Genomic DNA, 25,000 nt, shown 5'->3' with positions numbered 1-25,000 from the left:
TCAAATAGCCCACTCTCTACGCATTTAGTATTTTATGCTACTAAAATTACTGGTAATACCACCCTTGATGAAATGCTGCCATCCATAAAATACTGCAGCAATTGCTTTGATATTTTCAGAAGACTATGGAAAACAATTTTACATTTATGTCATATCTTTGATATATTATATATTTTGAAGTATTTTATAAAAAAAGAAATTGTTAAGTAGATGTTTTTTAAAAATAATTTACTGTTTGTCTTTTTATTGGCTGTTTCTTGTACCGCTAGAGTAGTAGTGACTGAGTTTACATTAATCAGCGGGTTTATTAATGCACCCTAAATTTGTGGTATTTGATGCTGGTATCGGGAAATCTAGTGGCTGTTTCTAGTTATAAGATAGGCTATAATAAATGATATTCAGTGTTATCACAGTGTGTATTTAATAATGGTTGGTTATATTTGACTAATGTTCGTGAATCATTTTACCATGATTATGTCATCGCCGACAGTTTCAATGTAGCGTTTTGTCTTAAAGCAAGACTCTGCTCATGCAGAGCACGTTTCAGTTGCCTGGGTTATGTAACATGGCAGGCATACGTTAACATTTGTTAAAGACATTTACGACTCCCTTCTCATGAAGAAGTCATCTTGCAGTTACGTGTGGAAGTCAGAACTGCTTGGAACCGATACATTCAATCTCCTATTTTTTATGAAATGTAACTTTTTCCATGTTGCGCCTTGTCTTTGATGCCCAGCCTTGTCGATCCTAGATTACCAGTCCGGACTCAGGAGAATCAAGTCGGTATGTTATTGAGCTTCCTGACGCTGCTGTACTTGTGAGCCCAGAGCCAGATTAACATTTCTCTTTTGCACACACAATCTACTCACGAGGGGGGTAGCGAGCGGGATGGGGGGGTTTCTTCCAGTTGGTACTGCCACTGATTCTTGGAAATGCCACTAGAAGACTAAGGCGAAAGAACTTGCAGGGTAAGATGACTCTGACATGCAAGAACAAGAAAGAAGGACAGAGTACAAGATAAAAATTGGACAGTGGACAGCCAGCTTTACTTGAAAACTGCAGATTTATTGATAGGTAGGTTCCCAATATGCTCATTTTGCTCAATAACTGAAGTGAGCCAGGATGTGAATGGTCTGTATTTTCCCATGAAGGCATCTGTGCTAGTGGTTTGTTGACGGAAAAATTTAACAGTCAAGCCAAGTCTAAAGCGACGGTGGTTTCCCAATTCAGACTCCAATCCGAACCAAATTTGAAAAAAATACGTTAAAAGATCTAGAGCAAGGGTGTCAGACTCGTGTTGGTTCCCTGGCCACGTTAATGTCAACTCGATTTCATGTGGGCCGGACTATTTTAGATATAATATTTAGATTTTTTTAAATACATTGATTAAAAGAACTGGATTAAAATCCCTGAATATTCAGTTTTTTATAGATCTAAAACAATGTTCATTTTAGCTTTTTTAAATATATTTTTAGATTTTACAAAGTAATTTTTGAACTAAAAACAGAAAAAAATGATTAAAAAAATACAATTATTTATTTAAAAGGGGGAAAATCAGGAAGTTTAATAAACATCTATACTCTTCATTTTAATCTGATCCTAAAACAGAAAGTCGGCACTCATGATTTACTTTCCCGGGCCACACAAAATGATGCGGCGGGCCACATTTGGCCCCCGGGCCGCCATTTTGACACATGTGATCTCGTGTTAAAACTGAATAACTTGCATGGGCAATACCTATCTCGCAAGTACTTGAAACGAGACCTTGGCATTTTTTGTGTGACCGCTGTAGTTGCATTTACATTTCACTCAAAGGGCAAGTAGTGCATTCTTACATTTCTTTATTTCTTATAAGTGCGTGTTGTTTTGGATCATTTTTCATTCCTGCAAATAAAAGATGAAGCCTGTCATGGCGCCGTCTTGACATGTGTGGAGCAATTAATACCATGGATGATGTCATGAATGGTTTGTCCTAATCTTTTTACAATCTATGGTTTAACTGATACCATATCATAAATCCTTCCCTTATTTGTTTAAATGCCTAATAGTTAATTTAGTTACAATCTCCCCTCTCGCAAACAAACAGTGAACAGCAGTGTTAGCTAAAACAGTGGAAAGTGAGAAGTCACCTTGCCATTTTGGAGCGGGCAAGTGAAACCAAAGAGAGCTGACATTTAGACACTATTTTAACAGAACTAACTCAGCGCTGTGGAGTTGAGTTGATTGTTTGCTGTTGTAAAGGATCTGTTTGTTGCTAAGGCTGCTGGCACCGGTTCATTGTTTTCCCATACTGTTTTAAGAAAAAGTGACTCAGAATTGAGGCCTGGATTTCCTATGGTAGAGGTGTTACAATATATTAATATGGCAGTGTGCCGTGGGAAATTGCAAGAAGTCATACAATGTAATAGTCAGAGAGAAAAAAATATTTGAATATAACGGGATTCAGATTGAACTATTACAAGGTTAAAATCAAAATATGATGAATGTTAAATTATAGATTCTACTATTACAAGATTCAAATTGTGAAACTGTCATTTTGTTGTTTATGTTTTTTCTAACATGAAACGGAAGTTGTTTGGTTTCTAGGGCATCAACTTTTGGCGACGTAAAGTCTGTGTGAGCACAGAAATTTTTTTTGTTGCGTAATATTAGGAGATTTAACCTCCTCGGACCTTGTGTCCACTACAATGTTAAATTTTGGACTACAAGGGCCTGACGTCCATTTATGATGTAGACATTTTTCTCACAAATTACATCATGTAAAAAGATAATTCCTTGTTTTTTCACTTCAGGTCCCAATTAGCCTAAATATCAAAGAGAAAATAAAAATGCATGCCTTGCAAGAGTCTGGGTCTTAGGAGGTTAAGTAATATTTGGAGAAAAGTCATACAATTACGCGATTAAAAACATTACTTATTTTTGCATCACTCGAACCGGAAGTTGTTTAGGGTCCGCAGACAGGTTCAGAAAATGAGATGAGATAAGATAATAATCAATTTGTAAATTGCTATTGTGATTTTTTTTCCTGAACCCCTTCATCCTCACTAGGGTCGCGGGGGGTGCTGGAGGCTATCCCAGCTGACTTCGGGCCAGAGGCTTGGGGACACCCTGAATTGGTGGCCAGCCAATCTCAGGGCACGAGGAGAAAAACAACTATTCACGCTCACACTCATACCTAGGGGCAATTTAGAGTATCCAATCATCCTACCATGCATGTTTTTTGGAATGTGGAAGGAAACCGGAGTACCCGGAGAAAACCCACACAGGCCCAGGGAGAACATACAAACTCCACACAGATGGACCGACCTGGATTTTTTTCCCACGGCCATCAGGACTCTGAACTTGCATTAGCACGACACACAATCCCTTCTGTACAATAACTTTGGGGGGTGCAATAACAATGTGCAATATCTTAGATTGTGCAAAATTTTAGAATTTACCTTGCCAGGATGTGACTTTTTATATTTTTATATTACCTATTTATGTTTTTACTGGGAAAATGCTCTTTGTGGAGTAACACCACCAATTTCATTATACGCAGCTGTGTATGATGCCAATAAAGGCTTTTGATTGATTTGGATTTGAACCCAGGACCCCCACTGTGAGTCCGACACGCTAACCACTCATCCGCCGGGCCGCCCCTAATGTGATTTAATTTCTTTAAATGACCAAAATAGTCAGTTACTCTCTAAAGGCTTAAGTGTCAACTTTTGAATATCTGTCCGCTGAAAGGGTTAAATATGAAGGCATTATGTGTATATACAAGTCTAACTTAAAACTTGTTTGCAGTACAAAATGGCTGGGGTGATATACTGTAAAAGTGGGAGGCTGTCTGCATTTTTGTGTGTGTAGGCTTGGATGTGGTGTTGCAATAGACACTCATTGCAGTCATGCATGCTGTTGTTGTCATTCTTGAGCACCCCCCCCACCACCGCCCCTTCTCCTGAACATGATCATAACACAGCACATTGTGAGTGTGTACTGCGTGCGCACTTGCGCGTGCACGAAGGTCGACAGCGCCCCCGCTGGGGTGCACACAGTCAGAGTCAGCAGGTGCAGCTGACGCAGAAAGCCTTCGGAGCAGGCAGGGCCAGTTGGGGCACCGGTGGGGAGGACAACCACGGGACATTGGACAAATGATTGAGTGGACCGCACAGGACTGCATATAAACACCTTTGCTTCACTCGTGTACGTACGTAAGTGACCTTTGGGTTTCATTCTATGCTTGACTGGGGTAATTTGTGTGCAAGTTCAGGGGCAGAGATGATCAGTGATGTCTTGTCATAATTTGTTGAATATTAGCCAATTGCCGTCTGGTTAGTTAGTCATGCCGAAGTCATGGTGAATCGTAACTCCCACATTATTGTGAAACATTTGCGAAGCGCGGTCTGCTTTTTGTCTGGGGAATGACCACCCTGCTGTGATTCAAGCTCTGTCGGGTGGACTAAACGGCGTAACATAGAGGCTCACTGTTCCTAATGTGTGTGTGATTGAAAGAGACAATTGTGGTAGAGATGGTGTGCAGTCGTGGGCAATGAGGCTGTGGAATCAAGACAATGGCGCAATAACCGCATCAATACCTCCTCCAAGGGCTTTATGTATATGAACTGGTGGTGCTAGGCCATATTAAAATTCATTTTGAGTGTGTTAATGCTGGCGGTGATCATCTTTACGTTTTCGTACTTGATACTTGTTTTTTCCATTGTGAAATGGTTAGTGATCAAATCTATAAAGCAACTGGTTTGGCATTAATGCACGCAAATCAGTCAAATATTGTGAATTTGCATCTTCAAAAGAAGTGATGTTCTGATCCGATATTCGGTAGTGGCTATTTTTGGGGTATTCAATTTGTTCCCAAAATTAGATTCAAACCAGTAGTCACGTATGTTATAAGTACCGTCATACTAAGCGCATGTTTTTGCACCAATACCTTAAGTAGGGATGTTCCCATGCTGATTTGTTTTATTTCCGATTTTTTTTTTTAAGAGAATCTGATCGGAAATAAAAAAAAAGAAGCTTTTCATTCAATGTCAAGAATCTTTCAGCAAAATGTCAGAATTGCCTTGATTTTTTTGGTGTCGTTCCAAATCAGGCGTGCTGACACATTTTTGCTCCAATATATACTTTTTAAGGAGCCAATCACACAGTACTGAGTTTGGAGGGAGGTCACCTTAGACGCGTTACCATCGAAGGTTGCTGAAATGAAGCTGTTCAACATAAAGACTTAACAAGCAGCTGTGACAGGTCATTTATTTTAGCCGAGGCTGTCGGCACCACACTTGGATCCTGATGAGTCCTAAACGATTGGTTAATGAGTCATATGAATGTTCAAAAAAGCGTGACTGTTGCAGTGGGCATGTTGCGACGTTACGGTACAAACTCGACCAGGGGTGGGCAGAGGGGTCTTTGAGGACCGCTGTGGGTGCAGGTTTTTGCTCCAACTAATCCAGCACAGACACTTTAACCGATGAGATTTCCGCAGAAAACAAGAAGCACCTGACTGCAATCCACTGATTGCACCAGATTGGTGAAAAGGTGTCCTCCTAATGGCTTGGAATGAAAACCTGCACCCACTGCGGCCCTTTGTGGAATAGTTTGCCCACCCCTGAACTCGACATTGTCCAGGCCCGAAGGAAACTAACTCAAATCTTACTCCCAGGCAATCTACCAATGGTACCTTGGCCATCGCCAGGTGGATCGCGATCGACGTAATGAGCACCCGAAGGCATTTGAATCGAGATCAAATAGTGTCATACTTTACATGATGGCTAAATTGGATTATGTAATCCAATGATTGAAGTTATTTGTTAGAGCAAAGTTAAAGTATTTCATTTCTTCTGGTAGGAATGAAACCTTTCGTGCCATTGACAATGATAGACGTCCGTTCAGCCTAATACTGTAAATTTGATGCAATCCATTTGAACTGCAAGGGCTGGCAGCAAATGAATTTACAGATTATTTTTCTTGAGGTTGTCATGAAATTTGCCCCCCAAATGATCTTAAAAAGGTCTTTAAAAATCAGAAATTGCCCTTGAAAACTGCAGAAATCCCAAATTCCATAGTTTCCTCATTACGTAAATGTTGTGCTTCTCAATACATTTCCAGCTGAAGCGAAAGAGTAATGAGCTTCTGGAGAAATTGCAGACTTTGACTGATCCCCACCCAATGTTGCTATCCTCATAATCATCCACCTTATTTTTAGAATGCAAAGTTCCAGCTTTCAATGTCCTTGATCCAGCCAACGCTTTTCGCACTCCACACTGACAATCAGCTGGCACGTTTCCACCGCTCAGCCCTCATTGGCTGCCTCATCCTCTCCTCGTCCACCCTCCTTGCACATCGACGGCCACTCATTGGCCAGCGTGTGTTCTCAACGTGGATATTATCATGTCTAGACTCGGCTCTGGTCGCATTTTCCTTCTCTCTCTCCTCGCAACGTCACATAGCTGCTGTAGTCTCACACTGTCTCGTCGGTCTTTTTTTGCCTCAGTTGCTCTCTCTTCACATCTCCTTTCCTGTCAATCTCACGTTCAGCCTCCTTGAAGGCTTTTTTTTCTTCCTCCGGCTTTACCCCCCGCCGACCGCTTCACCCCCGCCACTTTCTCCGAGATGCGGGGAGACGCGAAGGTGAGTGGAGATGACTTTCCCCCGCTCTATCGCATCTCCGTCGTAACTCGCCCATCTGTTGCGTTGCCCTTGGACGTCCGAGTGCATCACAACGACGGCGGTTCGCCGCCACGTGTCGACAGGGGCCCGAACCCGTGACGCGGTATTTCGCGCCAGCTGTAGCGGTCGTGCTGCAGTGGCATCTCCAGCAGATTAATGAGCTTTGTGGTGCAAAATGTGAGAGGAAGGATTGCATTGTTTCCAGAGACTGACATTGTAGCTTCACAGGCTGCACTGTAAAAAAAAAGAGAAATAAATTGGTAAAATATCATTGTTGTTAAAAAAAACCCTAATATTTTAAAGGTGCTACTGTCATATTGACAACATACTTCTGTAAAAAGAAGTCAAGCTTAACAGTTTTGTAACAACAATCTCTGTGACTGGTCTTCAATATCTCAGTAGTCAGCAAACTTGACTACCAAGGTACAACGTAGGTTTAAAAACCTTTTTGGAGAGTGGAGAAAACGAGAAAGGTAGTGCAGTGCTATCAATGTCATCGTGTATTTGACTGACCTTCTATATTTTAGGGTAAGATACTGGGAGTTTTGGTTGTCAGAAGTGTACCGTGAAAAGAAAAGGTAAAACGTAAAAGGGTTGATGTCAAATTGATGACAGATTCATGTAAAAACAACTCAATTTTTAACTATTGTTTTACAGAAAACAATTTTTAAAGATGTGTCTTTAAACAGGCTTCAGTAGCACAGGAGTCAACACACTTGAGTAGCAAAGGTGACAGCGTATGTTTGAAACCCACTTGGAGAGGCACGACATTGTAGCACTAGTGACGTCACCCCCATCAAATTACAATCACATTTTTCTTACACCATTACTTTCAAAAGGTTACTGAAGCACAGCAGAATTACTACATGTATTTTAGGATTTTGATGATTGAAAACGTAGTTTTGTGAGATTGTTTTTTTGTGTCATCTCAGCCATAATGCGTCACTGTGTCTTCATAAAGAGGCTTAAGAGTCCACTCAAATCAATTTTTGACAGTTTTATAGATGTTTTCTTCCTCTTTTTCTGGCCCAAAAATTGTCATAAGCATGTTGTCACTTTTAGATGTTCTTTGTTTGGGTTATTGGGTTGTTTATATATATATACATAGTACCGTATTTTCACGACTATAAGGCGCACTTAAAAGTCTTAAATTTTCTCCAAAATAGACAGGGCGCCTTATAATCCAGTGTGCTTTATATATGGATTTTTTTTTAAATGTGTCATTCATTGAGGGTGCGCCTTATAATGTGGTGCGCCTTATAGTCGTGAAAATATGGTATATATGACTGTGTGAGGAAATTAAACACAAAGCGAATTTGTAAAAATGGTAAATAATCCACAAAATTTGCTTCCAACTCAACTTTGGGAAGCCACTGGCACAAACAAGTCTTTTTTTGTGGGCAAGTTGTTTCAAGAAGGAATTAGTCAGTTTTATTCGATTGTTGTCATTTGTGTTAGAATGGTAGCCACTCTGCAACGTTAGACTGTTGGTGCTGGACTCGTGTAAATGTTTCTTTTGTGTCACATCAATATTGTGCTGCATTTTCTCTTTGTTTTATGAACCTTTTCCATGGATTTTCCCTTTAACTTTCTCATGTTGTTTACTTAAGTTCTATTTAGAACTGCAAATTTTATTTCTTCATTCATTTTATATCTTGCACATTTAGTTTTCACATTTAAAGCCGTACATGTTCTGCTTTGTGGAACTGCACTTTTTAAGTACGATGCAAAGACAAATAAAAAATCGCTTTTTCATGTTCTGTAAGTAGTAATATCATAGAAGAAAAATTGTATTGTAATGAATACCGTCTTTTACAATCTCTATTATGATAGCATTATTATCTTGCCATTTTGATGTTGCCATTTTTCTTTTTTCACTAAAATAAGCAGTGACCTTCTTTTTGATGTTGTGGAAATGGCCACCCTAACGGCAGGTTGTCAGCAAATGGCAACTTTGTCTCATTCGTCCTTGTTATTTGTGACCTGGAATCGTCTGCTCCTAAACGAACAAGCGCATAGATGTCAATTTTTATCCACGAAACATAGAATTTCTAGCATAGTGTTTGTCTGAGTGACATCCCACCGCTGCCGATTATCGGCTTTGTGTTTTAGAACAGCTGCCGCACACAAAAAGTGAAGTTTGTGTTGTGTCAACACCAGTTTTGTCATGATCAGCACCGCGGACAGTGGTCTTGTTGGAACGTCGTAAAGTTGAGGCTGTTGTCGACAATATATTTCTTTTTGTGGATGTTCTTTGCAGTGGTGTGCAACTACACTGCATCATCTTTATATACCACCAATGTGTTGTGTATCTCTGCCCTTTGTTTCCAACAAAGGATTTATTTCAGGTTCCTCCTTGTTTGAAAATTGACCTCACAACGTCAACTGAACTACCAAATTTCAGTCGTAAACGAGTTTGAATATATCCATCCCAGTGGATCAGAATATCTGTTTTGAAAGATTTTCATTATTAAAATTTCTATACAAGGTTCTCGGAAGATAAAAAATGGCCTTGAATGGAGATTGCATGAAATTTTATTCAGTTTTTAAAATGGATTCTATTCAAACACAACAATGAGTTTCCAATTATTATTGTTAGTCAACTTGATTTTGAGGTTTCTGAGGATTCTTTGAATATGCGGAAGGTGACACAGCAAATAACAGTTCTATTGTTTGCTGGTCCTTCTTGATATATTTAAATATTCAAATGGATTTGTTTAGTATTGTCAAGTTAAGAGAAACTGAAATCTTTCAACCCTTTATAGGGCAAGAGACCTTTTTTGGTACCGGCCTCCACATAAGAACTTTAGTTCTTAATAAAGTACTCATAATTCATTTTATTTTTTAATGAATAAAATCTAAATATTTCGCAAATTTAAAACTAAATCCAATAGACTCTTAGAGCCCATTAAATGCAAATATTCTTCTTTTTTTGTTTTAATGTTTAAATGTCGTTTAAAAACAGAAAGGAGAAAATTCTATTCTCTTTCTTTAATTTTGTAATAATTGTAATTGTAATTTTTTTTTTTTTTTAATTTTCAGTCATTGTTATTTATTTGCAGTTTTAATTATAAAAAAATGAAAAAAACAAACTGCAAATAATTTCTTTAACTTTGGAATTTGATCTTTGGAGTTAAAGAAAACATAAAAATAAAATATATGTAAATAAATATCAGTGCCCATATTTGGCTAAAATAGGCTTCAGCACCCCCCACAACCTTTGTGAAGAAAAACGATATGGAAAATTAATTGTGTTCATTAATATGTACTTTTTTAAAGAGGATTTTAAAATGTTTAAATCTGCAACATTTCATTTATGATTACAGTAACATTATTTCAATTGTAGCAAAAACATAAAGCGCATTCTCATGATTTCATTTGGTGGTGGCTTAAAATGATGTCGCATTCACACCTTCCCCTTAAGAGTAACAAGTTAGCACAATACACATTCAAATGCTAATGTGGTAAAAAAAACGGTGCACATTAGCAATCATATCCTCGGCGAAGCCCTTCACGCTGCATTGGATGCTATTTCAATCAGACATATAAATGCAGCTGGAATGATAAACTGCAGAATGTTAGCTGCAGGAAAGCTGCTGGCATGGAAAACAAGGTCAAACTGATAGATGTGAAGGAACATGCCCCAGGAGCTTTAAACACACAGGCAGGAAATTGCAAAGAAGAATGCTCAGGTGTAGTTGGAATGCATAGGTCGGGATCATCTCATAAAGATAGCGCCGTTGCGTAAACTTGGTAAATCCCAGCCCATCGTTAATAGGAAGTGTTGTAACCTTCCGTCTAACTTGCTTGTAAATAATTAACTTCACGTGGTTTCGTGGCAAACATCTTTAAAGACTTTTTTGTCATTGGCAGCATCTTACAACTCTGTATGTCTATTGGGAGATAAAGAATGGTGGGTGAGCTCAATACAGTCATAACTCGACATACGAGTTCCCTGACATACGAGCAATTTGAGATACGAGTAAAATTTCAGGCAAATATTTATCTTGAGATACGAGACACATTTTGATATACGAGCATACAGCAGACGCGAGAGGCTGTTCATAAGAACATCATAGGCACTGTCTTTCTGGTCGCAACTCCCTCGTATAATCTCTCTACGAGCACTGGGCGGAGTGTTGCATTTTTTTAGTGTTTTTTCCCGTTAGTCAGTGCGAATGGCGGAGTGATCGCTAATACGAGAGGAGTATATACTATTTCTCGTTGGCAAGTGGTCGTGCGTTATCCTATTGTGAGGACATTTGTGTGCATCATTTGAAGGGAGGACAAAAGCAAACAACCCTCGATAGGTTGCATCTGAAAGTCAGGGTGGAGGCGGGGCAAATAGAGCCAACCCAGGAGAAGAAAGGTATCAAAATTTATAACAAAATTTGAATAAAGTTTAGTGTAATGTTAGATTAAATTTATTTTTGAGTGTCTGCATCGTAATCCAAGTTCATATAAATTTGTTTATGTTATGTTACGAGCACGTTGCCATGCAAAAAGCCCCCCCCCCCTCTCTGTCACTCTCTCCCTTCCGCGAAATTCGTCTAATTTTAGTACTATTAAACCTATTTTAGTACTATTAAACCACTAGTTATTTGTTACTTTGTTAATACATGGCGAATTAGAACTAATACAAATGTTTTTCCAATGCAATATCCTGTTTTTTGTGTTTTTTTTTTCAGATGGTTGGAACAAATTAATTTGTTTTTAGTTCATTCCTCTGGGAAACGTTCATTTGAGTTACGAGTAAATCGACATACGAGCTCAATCCAGGAATAAATTAAGCTCTTATCTCGAGGTGCCACTTTATTCCAGATGGAGCTCTGCTGTGAGGAAGAGGGGTAACTGCTTTTCCACCTGCTTGCAATGAGCACAGCTCATGTCGAGCTAATCGACTTGTTTACATGGACGGATCTCTGTGAACAATTGACACAAACACAGAAGGCAAAGCTTCATTGGCCTGTAAATTAAAGCAGACATTTATGTTTGCGGTCAATGGTTTTTAACTTTTTGGTCATTCCAACTCATTTGTTCATTAATGGCTTATTTGAAATTGATCAGTAAAGCAAAATTGAGTACAAAGCTTCCTTTTTGATAGAATTCTGTTCCTAATAGAGAAGCCGAAATTACATATGCATATTGCACCGGAATCCCAATTACCTAATTTTGAGGATCTGATGATACTTTGGCAATGTGTTAAGGGGGGAAAAAGCTCAACCCAATGTAAAATATTTCCAGGTATTATCGCCCTTGCATGAAAGATACATATAGATTGGTCTATTTGTGGATTTTTTTTATGCTTTGTGGGCTTTGATACATGTTTTCATTTCACCCGATTCCAATTCTATCAAAATGATTTGATTGTGCTCGAATTTCTTATCAGGTGATAAGATTGGAGGAATCTCTATTTCCTATTATGGCAACATAACATAATAACATCAAATAGTTAAAGGGGTAGACACCATCTATTATAAATTACTCAAAGTTGGTATTTGAGTAGAAAAATAAGGGATTTCTTCATCTTCTGGTAAAAGAGAAAATGACGCTTGAACACAAATAAGACATCTCTTATGAGTGCAACCATGTTATGATGTCATTTATACCCACGCATACACACAATGATAGTAGACTCAAGCACATGCTCATGTGATAATGGGTATTGAAAACATCACAAGGGAGGTCAGGCAATCTGTTATATTCTGATTGGCTAAAATAGTATTGATAAAAGGTCTGTGTATATATGTGTTTGTTTTTTTCTACTCTTAGACATTAGAATTTTTTTATGCAGTTTTCATGCACAAATTATGATTTTTTTTAAATACTCATTTCACTCATTGCGGTCCAACTGATGGTGTAGTGGTTCATTCGCCTGACTTCACTGCAAGTAAGCGCGGGATCAATTCCAGCTCTGTGGCGGTATGATTGTGAGGGCGAATGGTTGTCTATCTCTCTGTGTGCCGTATGACTGACTAGCGACCAGTCTTGGGTTAAACAGCACCTGTCCAGGATAAGCGGTGTTGAAAATGAATGTATGAATGAATTATAATTAACCCATTGGCTGCTATTGACGGCACTAGACGTCCAATCAGAATTCGGCTGGGATGGGACATTTTCTGGAAATAAACTGAATATGACTTTTGTGTGTGCATGTTTTAATATTTTTAAAATTTATTAAACAAGATTTTAACTGCATCGTGCTAATGCATCTCCGTCTCTTTGCAGGTAAGGGAACGTGCGGACAAGCTGTCTCACATGAAACCATGGAATTCCCTCTGCACCCACCATTAGTCTCCAATCTTTGGACCCAACTGCAGAAGCTTAGTTAACAGCTGTGCTCAACCCCTCCAGCTCTTTCCGACCAGGGTACGAAGAAAAGGAGTGGGCCTATCAAGTTCTTCCCCAAGCAGCCCCCCACTGAATATTATTGAATATTTAAGATTAGATTCTGTCTAGGGCAAGCGAAATCACATCAAAATGGCTATGGATGATTATCTGTGGTTGGTGATTTTCGGCTTCATTATCGCCTTCATTTTGGCCTTTTCGGTGGGCGCCAACGATGTGGCCAATTCCTTTGGCACGGCTGTGGGATCCGGCGTGGTCACGCTCAAACAGGCGTGCATCCTGGCTTCCATTTTTGAGACGTTGGGCTCCATGCTACTCGGGGCCAAAGTGGGCGAGACCATCCGGAAAGGCATAATAGACGTCAACCTCTACAATGACACGGTGCCTGTGCTCATGGCGGGTGAGGTCAGCGCCATGATTGGTAAGTTTGAGCAGACTTTCGGTGCCAGTCATCATAACATCTAACTTTTAAAGCGCGGCAGGATATTGTTTTCTATGGCAACACACAAGTTACAGAACGATACTTTCATTTGAACAAAAACTCTTTTTCATTCTTTAGTTACGAGCAGTTAAACATCTTGAACATCGTTGTTCACAGGTCTTTGATATTGAATGAGTTAATTATTTTGGTACACATTAGAATTCAGGGTGTGTTATATTACTATCCTTTGTGTCCCAATGAGTTCTTGTTATCCTTCCACCAAGAATCGAAAAATATTTTTAAAAATATGTCACTGTTTTATAAAAAAGTAGCGCCAATGTTAATTCATTGGGTGCCACTGGCGTTAATGGTTGTCCATTTCCTGTTGCCTTGGAGATGGCGAATAGACAAAAAAGTTCAAAATGATTTGGATGTCTTGTGGCTTCAATGGCACTCAAGCATGTTTAAGTATTTAAAGCCAAGTTTGAGACCCATGTCTTCTTCTATGAATGTGATAAAAAGATGAAAGGGAACAAACACACCACATTCGTGCATGAAAGGGTTAAAAATAGGGGGAACCAAAATGCAAACAATTTTATTTTAATTATTTGTTTTCAGTGAAGGTGACATTAAATTAAAAAATAGTCTTATAATTGTTAGAGTAGTGACAGTTATTACTCCTTCCAAACTACTTAAGAATGTGGTTTTCATTTTTTTTACAGTAATATAGTACATTTTAAAATGTAGCGAATGAGGTTGTTTCCATTGTTTCGCTTGTAATCAATGTCACGTAATCACATACATTTATCCATTAATTCCTGTTTTTTTATGCTTAACAACAATCCCTTGATTTATGCCGTACGTTGTGTTCAGGCTCGGCAATGTGGCAGCTCATTGCCTCCTTCCTCAAACTGCCCATCTCCGGAACACACTGCATTGTGGGCGCCACCATTGGCTTCTCCATGGTCGCCATAGGTACCAAGGGTGTCCAATGGATGCAGCTGGTTAAGATCGGTAATATAAATCCTCTTTTAATTGTTAGTTTGGGTGTTGGCAAAACTTCCTTTTTCTCATTGATGGACAACTAAGCTAGTTGCTAGGGTTAACTCCTACATATGGCTTAGCATGTCCGTTTTCAGAAGTGTGGGGAACATATAATGAGTTCAATTGGGCTGAACTAAAACACACATTCAGTAAAAAAAAGGTCTATACTGTTTTGTAATGCTATTTATAGTCATGTAGAATATTTTCAACTGTGCTTTTGGTGTATTATGGATCCCAAAATTGTCAGTGTTTTTTGGCAGCTGACACAAAAAGTAGTAATTCAGTCATGTGCAATAAAAAGCATTTGCAAATAAGTATTTTTTTTCAATGTTTATTAATATTCTAAGCACAATTCGTCTTTTTGCAGTGTCATCATGGTTCATCTCACCTTTGCTGTCTGGACTCATGTCTGGTGTCCTTTTTCTTCTCATCAGGAATACCATTTTAAACAAGGTAAGTTATTGAAATTGAGAAACACACGTGTTATACCTCATAAATGTTGAACTCACAATCGGGTAAATCATTTTTTCATCTCATAAATGGACAGAATATTTACATTTCCCTATTTTTTCATTAAAAACCAAATGTGCTAAAGAGAATATTATCTGTTTCCCCTTTTTATGTAAATTAATTAAAACAATAACAGTAACAGTATTTTTTTTTCTTTTTTTAATGAAAAACTAATAATTTAAAAATTGTACTTTTTTCATTTTTAATTAAAAAAAAACCCAAAAAATGATTAGTAAGTGTAAATATTTGCTAGTAAAAGGCTAAAAAAACAGAATTTAGACAATTTTAAAGCCAACAGTCTTGAAATAATTTCTCAACTATTTAAAAAAATCAAATAAAAAAAAATCTATTATGTGCTTTGACACCCCTGCCAATACGTCAATAGGTGCCATTGGTGGCCATAGACATGTAATCCGTTCGAACTGCGAGGGTTGGCTTCATTCGAATGAAAGCTGCAGATTAAATGGTCTAAATCTTGTTTATTTAACAGCCTGGGCTGTTAAGTACAATCTTTCCCAACATATTAACTGTTAAAATGGGGCTGCACTCTGCACCGATAATGTGATGAATTGCTTATGACAGTTAAGTGACATTGCTTTTGTGTAAATCTATTATTGGTCAATCAAAGCAGAATGTGTGTGGATTCTTATTTGAACTGTCAGCATGATTTAGCTTCTGAATGAAAAATAACAAAGGCACGCTGGAATGCATGTTCACAACACACAAACTTGATCCAAAGCATTTGATTTGGCAACATCTCAAGTTACATAATAGGCAATCTCTTCAATTCATTTCATCTGATTTGGATTGACCAAAATTTATCTGCATTCTTGACAAATTCCTACTTCAATTTTTTTTAAAATTATGTGGGATGGTACTTGGAGCAAATGGTTAGATTTTGGTACCCTTGACCCTAAACGTCTAATCCATTTGGATGAATAGAGACCAGCAAAAAAATAAACTATTTCTATAATCCATCTGTAGTCATCTATTGCGATCCTCTAATAGGGGAACAAGTTTGTCGGGTTTGAACGTAAATCGTGTGCACAGACTTCATATTTCTTGCAGAAATTAAATAGAAATACCATTTCTGTGGTCCGCAATAACGGAAGTCTGAATATTTCATTCATAAATTTATAAACATGTTAAAAGGTTTACTGTTTTCCTTTTGTTTCTTAATTAAAACCCCAAAATAAAAATGATAAATGACTTTATTTTTTTTACAACATTTTAAAAGAAAAAAAGTAAATATATAAAATTAGAAAATATATTTTACATTTTATTTTATAATATCAAACAGCCTACCCATCATGTTTTGGGCTTGTGGGAGGAAATTGGAGTTGAGATAATATCTAAATAGCAAAAAATAAAGAGAATATTTGCAATTGATCCATTTTTATTAAAAACAATAAATGAAAACTGAAAAATAAATACAATAATAAATTAAAGGAGAAAATGTATCAAAAAATATATTCAAATGAATATAGTAATTTTTTCCCCCAGATTAAAAAAAAATAAAAAATAAAAAAAGGAAAAATCAATAAAGACTGTTTGCCAATTATAGCTACTGGTTAATTCTGATCAGTGTGTTTTAAATGTTCTGATTCTTTGTACGACAAACCACTCACAACAACGCTATGGATTGATTGGTCCTTACATGGAACTGAAACAGCTGGTAAATTGTCCTTAAAAAGTGTTTGAATTGTTCCCGTTGAAAGAACATATGAACTGTGGTTAATGCTCAAATTGCAAGTCTTGGGTCACACTTCTTTTTGAAAACGTGAGCTGTGCTGTGATATCAGTCATCTGTTGGCTAAACAAGCCTGACATTGGAGAAGCGTCTCATCAGCTGATTTGAGTCAGCAGACGACAGGAGAATGAAGGATTCCGGTGGTTGTTGCCATGGTGACTCGAACGGCTCATTCCATAGGGGTTTGTCGCAAGAGTCTCACGGTTGTTATTCCATGAAAATTAGGTGAAATGTCATTATTCAATATTGTAGTTCAGGGGTCTCAAACCTGAAGCCTGTGGGCCAGTTGCGGCACATGGGGCAAGATTTTGAGACCCATCGTTTGACATCTGACTGACTTTTCGGCTTATCCCCTCAGGCGTCGCCACTGTAAACAGTCGATACACGTGATCAATTTGGCACACATTTTTCACAGGATGCCCTCCCTGCTGCAACACGCAAGCGGCAATTGAACCTGGGTCACCACAACAGCAGCGGGAAGCTCAGACCGCTGATCTACCACCCTAGGGCCCCTTATTTGATATCCAAATGTACTATTATTGCCCTGAATCGGCACAAGGAGACAGAGCATTCACACTCATACCTAGGGCCAAATTCATATAGGCATATTTCCAGCAGCCCGCCAATCAATGGAGTTTAAGACCCTTGCTTTAGTTTGGTGGCTGCTTCTTAACATGAAATGTGTCTTGCTTTTTTTTTTCTCTTCAGGATGATCCTGTCCCCAATGGCCTGAGAGCGCTCCCCCTCTTTTATGCCACCACTATTGGAATCAACACCTTCTCCATCATGTACACTGGTGCACCATGTGAGTCTGACAGCAACGTTCTTTTCAAATTAACACTTGACTCAAAGAGGCCACTGCCGCTGCTCACTCGAAATTCTTACAGCAGGTGTTAGAGAATTTTTGAAAGGTGAAGATAATCTTACGTTGGCACCGTGTTCTTTCAGTGCTGGGGATAGAAATGTTGCCGGTGTGGGCCATCTTTCTTATCACGTTAGCCGGATCACTGGTGTGTGCGGCTCTAGTCTGGATGTGCGTGTGTCCCTGGATGAGGAGGAAAATAGCAAGTAGGTGTCCAACATTGTTGTTGTTTAAATACACTCCTTTCATGTTACGGCTACTGTAATAGCGAATTGACTTGAGTAGTTCAATTCTCAAAGTAAATGCTTTTTCATTCTGCAGATTCACCACTAAACAGTGATCACTATATTGGACAGCTATTCAAAAGTTGACATTTTATATCTTCAACACTTTTTAGGGAAAGTCTCTATTTTTGGTCATTTATATATTTTTTACACATAAAACATTTAACGTATTATAGAGCAAGTGACTATTTTTTTACATTATTTTTTAAAGAATAAAGGTCACTGTATTTCTCTCACTGTGGAAATGGATTGAACATCGACCGCTTTCTCATTTAAATACTAATCCGTAGTTATATTTCAACAAATACATATACAGAATGTTTTAAACGATATATTTTTATTTGCACTATGGAAACAAACTTTTAAGAACAAAGAGGGCATAAAGGTCAAGAAAATAACAATCAAGAGACCTCCATTTTTTTACTTGTATCTAAGTTTATCCACGACAACGAAATATTTGAACGTAGAATTTGTTTGCAACCTTCTTTTGAGCTGCACAACTGATTTGCACAGTAATAGTTGTTTCGCTAATAACACTCATGTCTTTATTGTTGTATACATTGGTCCAAATTGGGGGAAAAAGACATTCGGATGCTCTATTTTTCCCTCATTAATACATTTCCGAAATCAGGTGTCTCAGACTTGACTCGCATTCAAAATTGGGACATCCCGAGTTCAAAACCCAACTTCCATATTAGGGGAGAATTTCATGACACACAAGGCCACATTCTGTACCCAAACACATCATGACCTGAATGCCTCTTAGGATTACAGGTGAGGCTAATCGGGTCATTGTACTACATTTGCTTAAAGCAACATGGTGAATGGCAAGAAGTTGTGTTTTGATTAAGGATTGTTTTTCAACTCGGCAGGCTGGTTTTGGTAAAGCATTACACAGCAATGAGTTGGCTTTGAACCAACATATTAGTGTGACTTAACTATTTGCCGTTCTATTCCAGCACTTTTCAGTCAAATTCGACACTTCAAGTGCTGGAATTTTGAAAGAATCACGAGGCGATTGTGTTTCCAGGGGTGCTCAGTCATATCTATCTTCCTCCAGGTCGTCTAAAGAAAGAGCAGGCTTTGTCCAGAATCTCGGACGAGAGCCTGGACAAGATTCCTGAGGAGGAAGAGGAGACTCCCGTCTTTAAAGAGTTGCCTGGGGCCAAGGGCACAGATGAGGCAGTGGTGCCGCTCACAGGGGGCAGCAGCGAGCGCAATGCACGTACTTCTACCAGCGAACTCGCAAACCTAACCAACGGAGGCAGCGTCATGCCCAACGGACGAGTTTACGGTAAAAGCTTCGGGGTTCGGACATTTGTGTTACTCGATGCGTGGCATCTGCAGGTCATCACGCATATTTGCGTGTGAAATAAATTCAAAGCGAACGTGAAAATTATGTATCGGCATAAAATCCTGCTATTTTCCCTCTCGTCAATGTTGTTCGAATAAATGTAAAAAAATACACAGTATATTCAACTCTTAAGTTCTGAAACCTCTGAAATTAGTACAGCAAGATGTGATGAAAAATACCTTTGAACTCCCCTTGTTAAAAATAGGATGAGGCTTAGAAATTTATTGTTGAAATTAATCACCACACAACACATGAACAAAACGGTACTCGGACGTTTCGTCGAAAGATGTTTGGTCCCCGGACATTTGGTCGACCGGACGTTTGGTCGACCGGACGTTTGGTCGACTGGACGTTTGGTCGCCGGGTTGTTACTGTTGCTGCTCTCAAAATTCTAATCATGAGAGAGAGAGAGCGAGTTTAATATCTAAATATCTAATATCAAAATATCAACAGTAAACTCTCTGTCATAATTTGACAGCGAGCGAACCCGGCGACCAAACGTCCGTTCTACCAAATGTCCGTTCGACCAAACGTCCGTTCTACCAAACGTCCGTTCGACCAAACGTCCGTTCGACCAAACGTCCCATCGACCAAAGGTCCGGTCGACCAAACGTCCGGGGACCAAACGTTTTTTGACGAAACTTCCGGTCACGGAACAAAAACAGTTATTGAAATTGAAATTTAAAATTATGAAGTGTTGTACAGACATACTAGCTACTATTGAAATGAATTGAATGTTTTTATTGTCATTATACAAGTATAGTGAGATTTCAAGCGTCACCACAAAGTAGACAATTAACAGCGACAGCAAACAAACACACTTATGTCCACGGGAGACGTCGGGGCGAGGTAGGAGGGATTAGGACCCAATCGCAGGGAAGCAGGTAAGGACGAGGTAAATTGTGCTCATAACCAAAACTTTAATAACTTAGGATGGACCTTACAAAATAACAAGGACTTGTGAAACAAAACATGAAACCAAACCGGACTAGGGAAAACACGTGGAATCGAGGAGCAAAGTTGCGTGGCTGCATGGTAAGGGAATTTACGCAGACGATCCGACAATGACATTAAACTCAGTGGGGTTTAAATAGACAAATCAGGGACTAATTTCGAATCACGCGCAGCTGCGCAAACACAACGGCAAGGCAGGAGGGACAAACGAGAGTCGGGAAAAACAATAGCAGTCTGCTCCTAATACACACACAAAATAATCAATAAATAATAACAATAACTAAGAAATAAATAATCAATGAATAAGTAATAAATAAATAATCAAAACATAAATAGGTAGAGAAGTGCAAAAATAACAACAACAAACAGACAAATGAAAATATAAATAAACAATCAATAAGTAATAAATAAATCCCAAAGAAATACTGCATGGTGAAAAAATTTGCCTCAAGAAGTTAAAGAGTAAATATTATAAAGACATCTCTGTATTCGCCGGCCGTTTTTTTTGCAATTTATCGCTTGTTGGTGTAGCTTGAACGCTTAGCACAATAGATGTCGTAATACTTGAATACTGCAACTGTTTTCTGGCATATCAGGCAAACAAAGAGCTGTTGATCCAACTACTGTGAAGAAAGAAATTCCTGTTTTACTCTTTATTGAAAACTTTTGCCCTTCTTTAAATCCATTCATTTTTGTCGTGAGGCTCAAAACGTACTGGATAAACAAAAGTAAATTAAAAAGGATTTTTTCTACAAGGAAACGTGGACATGAGAGAAGAATCTGATAGTGAGTAGCAAATGAAGAGTGATGTTATCCACTCACGTCACGGTAAATGAATTAATTTGATTGCTTAGTTCATTTTTTTTAATGGGAAGAAAGAAGAGGGTGTGCCTTGCCAGACTAATAATACGTACACTGCACTCCTACTGAGGTCAAACATTGGTTAATGTGTCATCTGTTGGGAAATGCAGGCATTCCAGAAAACAGGTTAAATAAATGCGTGATTAAATTTTTTTTTTTCTTCAATTCAGCGGTCTGGTTTCCCGCTATCAAAGGTTAATACTTTAAGATAAATGAATACATTTTAAAACCCAATTTTAATAAAGAATTACAATTGCATGATCGGGCCTGATTTTCAACTGATATGACAATATAGCACAGGTATGAAAGTGGGCCAAATTTGGCCAGGCGCATCATTTTGTGCGACCCGAGAAAGTAAATGAGTGGCAACTTTCAGTTTTATGATCAAATTAAAATTAAGATCATAGATGTATAGGGAATATTTCCAGTTTCTTCTTTTTAAAATCAATAATTGCTGAAGATTTGTACTACCGTATTTTCACGACTATAAGGCGCACTTAAAAGTCTTACATTTTCTCCAAAATAGACAGGGCGCCTTATAATCCAGTGTGCTTTATATATGGAAAATAAAATAAAATGTGTCATTCATTGAGGGTGAGCCTAATAATGCGGTGCGCCTTATAGTCGTGAAAATACGGTAATTTGAATGTCCAAAAATGATCTATCGATCAGCACGATGGGAAACGCTGTCAATTCATTAATCGATTAATTTTGGCCGCCTAGTTGAAAGAAATAACGGCGCTCCGGATGAAATCGAAACTACGACGTGGCCCGCGACAAAAAACGAGTTTGATACTCCTGATATAGTATATTTCCGTTTAACAAACGAGCTTGAATTTCAAATTGGCGCTTGCGACTTTTGTACAAAACCGTCTCGGAATGGCCCGTATCGTGATTGTACGTATCGAGAACTCCCCCCAATTTCGCACCCATTTCCTGTTTTTTTCTTGCAGGCCGCACTCACTCAATGACCAATGGCTCCTTGAAGTCACCCATCTCTAACGGCAGCTTTAACTTTGACGGTCACATGCGTAGCGACGGCCAGGTGTACCACACGGTCCACAAGGACTCGGGTCTGTATAAAGACCTGCTCCATAAAATCCACCTAGGCCGGATGGACGACAACGAACGTCCATCGGGCGGCGCGGGCCAGCCCGACAACAACTACCGACTGCTGCGTCGCAACAACAGCTACACCTGCTACACGGCGGCCATCTGCGGGATGCCCGTGCAGCCGCTCATCCGCAGCGAATCTCGTGACGACAGCGAAAAGTTGGTGGGCGAGGGCGGCGGCCGCAGCAATAGCGTGTCCTACTCCAAGAAGCGCGTGCGCTACGACAGCTACTCGTCGTACTGCAACGCCGTGGCCGAAGCGGAGATCGAGGCGGAGGAGGGCGGCGTGGAGATGAAGCTAGCCACCGAGCTAGAAGGGGTGGAGGAAGAAGGGGGATCCGCCCCCATGCCTCTGGATGACCTTGTCGAGGAGGAACATGAAGAGAAGGACAAGTCTGAGGTGTTTCTGCTCTTCCACTTCCTGCAGATTCTCACCGCCTGTTTCGGGTCCTTCGCCCACGGAGGCAACGATGTCAGGTGACCGTTTTTTTTTGTTTTGTTTTTTAAATCTTACCTAAATGGGTCATGTCAGGATTAGATTCATTTTAGCGTCAACACTTTAGGAAAATGACTGATTTTCTGCTACTTATTCATCAATAATTGTAGTGTTGAAGGAAGAGAGCTCTTTCTTCCTTCGTGCGTTTGATTAATTTCGGACGTGGAAGATGTTGCTTCTCCAAGTACAGGCTGGAGATGATGAACAGTGACTTTGACGCTTTAATTACAGAATATTCCGGGCACAGGTGAACTACAGTGGTACCTCGAGATACAAGCTTAATTCGTTCCGGGACTGAGCTCATATGTCGATTCACTCGTAACTCAAATGAACGTTTCCCGTAGAAATGAACTAAAAACAAATTAATTCGTTCCAACCCTCTGAAAACCAAAAACAGGATATTGGATTGGAAAAACATTTTTATTTGTTCTAATTCGCCATCTATTAACAAAGTAACAAATAACTAGTGGTTTAATAGTACTAAAATGTGTTTAATAGTACTAAAATTAGACGGCTTTCACGGAAGGGAGAGAGAGAGGGACAGGGGGGGGGGGGGGGGACTTTTTTCACGGCAGCGCGCTCGTAATATAACATAAACAAATTTAAATGAACTTGGATTACGATGCAGACACACTCAAAATTAAGTTTAATCTAACCTTACACTAAACTTAATTCTAATTTTGTTAGACATTTTGATACCTTTCTTCTCGTGGCTCTATTTGCCCTGCCTCCCCCCTGACTTTCAGATGCAACCTATTGAGGGTTGTTTGCCTTTGTCTTCCCTTCAAAATATTCCCAAAATGATGCATACAAATGTCCTCACAATAGGATAATGCACGACCACTTGCCAACTTGCCCGGGAAGTAGTACTCCTCTTGTATTTGTGAACAAGCTCCGCCATTCGCACTGACTAAAGGGGGAAAAAACACTGAAAAAATGCAGTGCTCGTAGAGAGATTATACGAGGGAGTTGCGACAGGAAAGACAGTGCCCATGATGTTCTTATGAGCAGTCGCTCGCGTCTGCTGCATGCTCGTTTATCAAAATTTGTCTCGTATCTCAAGATAAATATTTGCCTGAAATTTTACTCTCGAATGTCGAGGTATTACTGTACAGGTGAATGCTGTCATCCACAAATGCGCGTAAGAGGATGGTACCGAATCCATGCGTAGGTCGGGCTTTTCCACCAAAACAGTATGCTATTGTTATGAACCAGCAAAAACAAGATAACTACAATGTTTCTATTTCGTCAAGGATGCATCTGGTTATGGGGTGGAACTCCTACGATATTGTATTTAGGAAATTAGGAAGTCCATGCAGTCATGACTAGATAAGGGAAAAATACACATTTTAATGTGAGACTCACTTCAGTAGCACCAGATATTCCAAGTTCCAAAAACTTGTTTCAGTTTTTTACCTAGGTCTACAATGTCTTGTGTGTCTGTCTTGCTACTGAAATGAAGGAAATTTCCTGAATACGGGATGAAATAAAGTTCTAATCTAATCTAAAAATATTTATTAACCCCAAATAACTGAACCAGAGAAAGAACCTACGCAAATACAAAAAGAAAATAATTCTTCTTACACTGAATATATCCGGAGCACTATGGCATGGAGTTCATTCAATATCCGTACCGATTATCCTCACAAGGGTTGCGAGGACACCTGGAATTTTTAGCCAGCCAATCGCAGGGCACGATGAGACAGACAACCATTCCCGGCCACACTCATACCTCGGGATGATTTAGTGTTCAACCAGCCTACCATTTATGTTTTGGAACTATATTACTCGGAGAAAACCCACGGAGAACATGCAAACTCCACGCTGGAAGGTTGGAATCCACCTGGGGTTGAACCCTCGATCTTACAACTGTGAGGCTGACGCACTAACAAGTCATCCACTGTGTGATAATGTCAAAATTATGTTTTAATATATCATGTGCTTTCTTCTCCTTTTATACATATAGAGATTATTTATATATATATAGTATATATATATATATATATATATATATATATATATATATATATATATATATATATATATATATATATATCTATATATATAAAATCTATATATATAAAATCTATATATGTATAAAAGGAGAAGAAAACATGATATTTTCTAACCTATGTATGTATATATATATATATATATATATATATATATATATATATATATATATATATATATATATATATATATATATATACACATATACATACATAGGTTAGAAAAACTGTTATAGGGATGTTGAGGGAAAATGCAATTAATAGTAGTAATTGATATTTGAGAGAGCCTGTTTAATTAAAGCAAATGTTCACACATTTAAAAGAG

At 38.7% G+C, this 25,000-nt stretch overlaps 1 protein-coding gene across 8 annotated transcripts in view; it reads left to right on the top strand.

The window, feature by feature from the left end:
* slc20a2 (solute carrier family 20 member 2) overlaps positions 1-25,000 on the top strand; it is a 57,804-nt gene that overhangs the window by 17,626 nt on the left and 15,178 nt on the right. For 5 of the 8 annotated variants that reach the window (XM_077600015.1, XM_077600012.1, XM_077600020.1 and 2 more), the window contains 7 exons: positions 12,895-13,435; positions 14,309-14,449; positions 14,847-14,932; positions 17,448-17,544; positions 17,688-17,807; positions 18,946-19,179; positions 22,008-22,644. In XM_077600015.1, coding sequence (XP_077456141.1) covers positions 13,147-13,435; positions 14,309-14,449; positions 14,847-14,932; positions 17,448-17,544; positions 17,688-17,807; positions 18,946-19,179; positions 22,008-22,644 — 1,604 coding nt within the window. In that variant the 5' untranslated portion in view covers positions 12,895-13,146. Of the gene's footprint in view, positions 1-925; positions 1,075-4,060; positions 4,197-6,397; positions 6,628-12,894; positions 13,436-14,308; positions 14,450-14,846; positions 14,933-17,447; positions 17,545-17,687; positions 17,808-18,945; positions 19,180-22,007; positions 22,645-25,000 lie in introns of those variants that run through there. The other 3 variants (XM_077600018.1, XM_077600019.1, XM_077600017.1) reach the window with 3 other exon arrangements.

Source organism: Stigmatopora argus, chromosome 5 (genome assembly GCF_051989625.1).
Source record: "Stigmatopora argus isolate UIUO_Sarg chromosome 5, RoL_Sarg_1.0, whole genome shotgun sequence".
Taxonomy (NCBI): domain Eukaryota; kingdom Metazoa; phylum Chordata; class Actinopteri; order Syngnathiformes; family Syngnathidae; genus Stigmatopora; species Stigmatopora argus.
The sequence above is the reverse complement of the archived record's forward strand: the minus strand, read 5'-3'. Positions and strand labels throughout refer to the sequence as shown.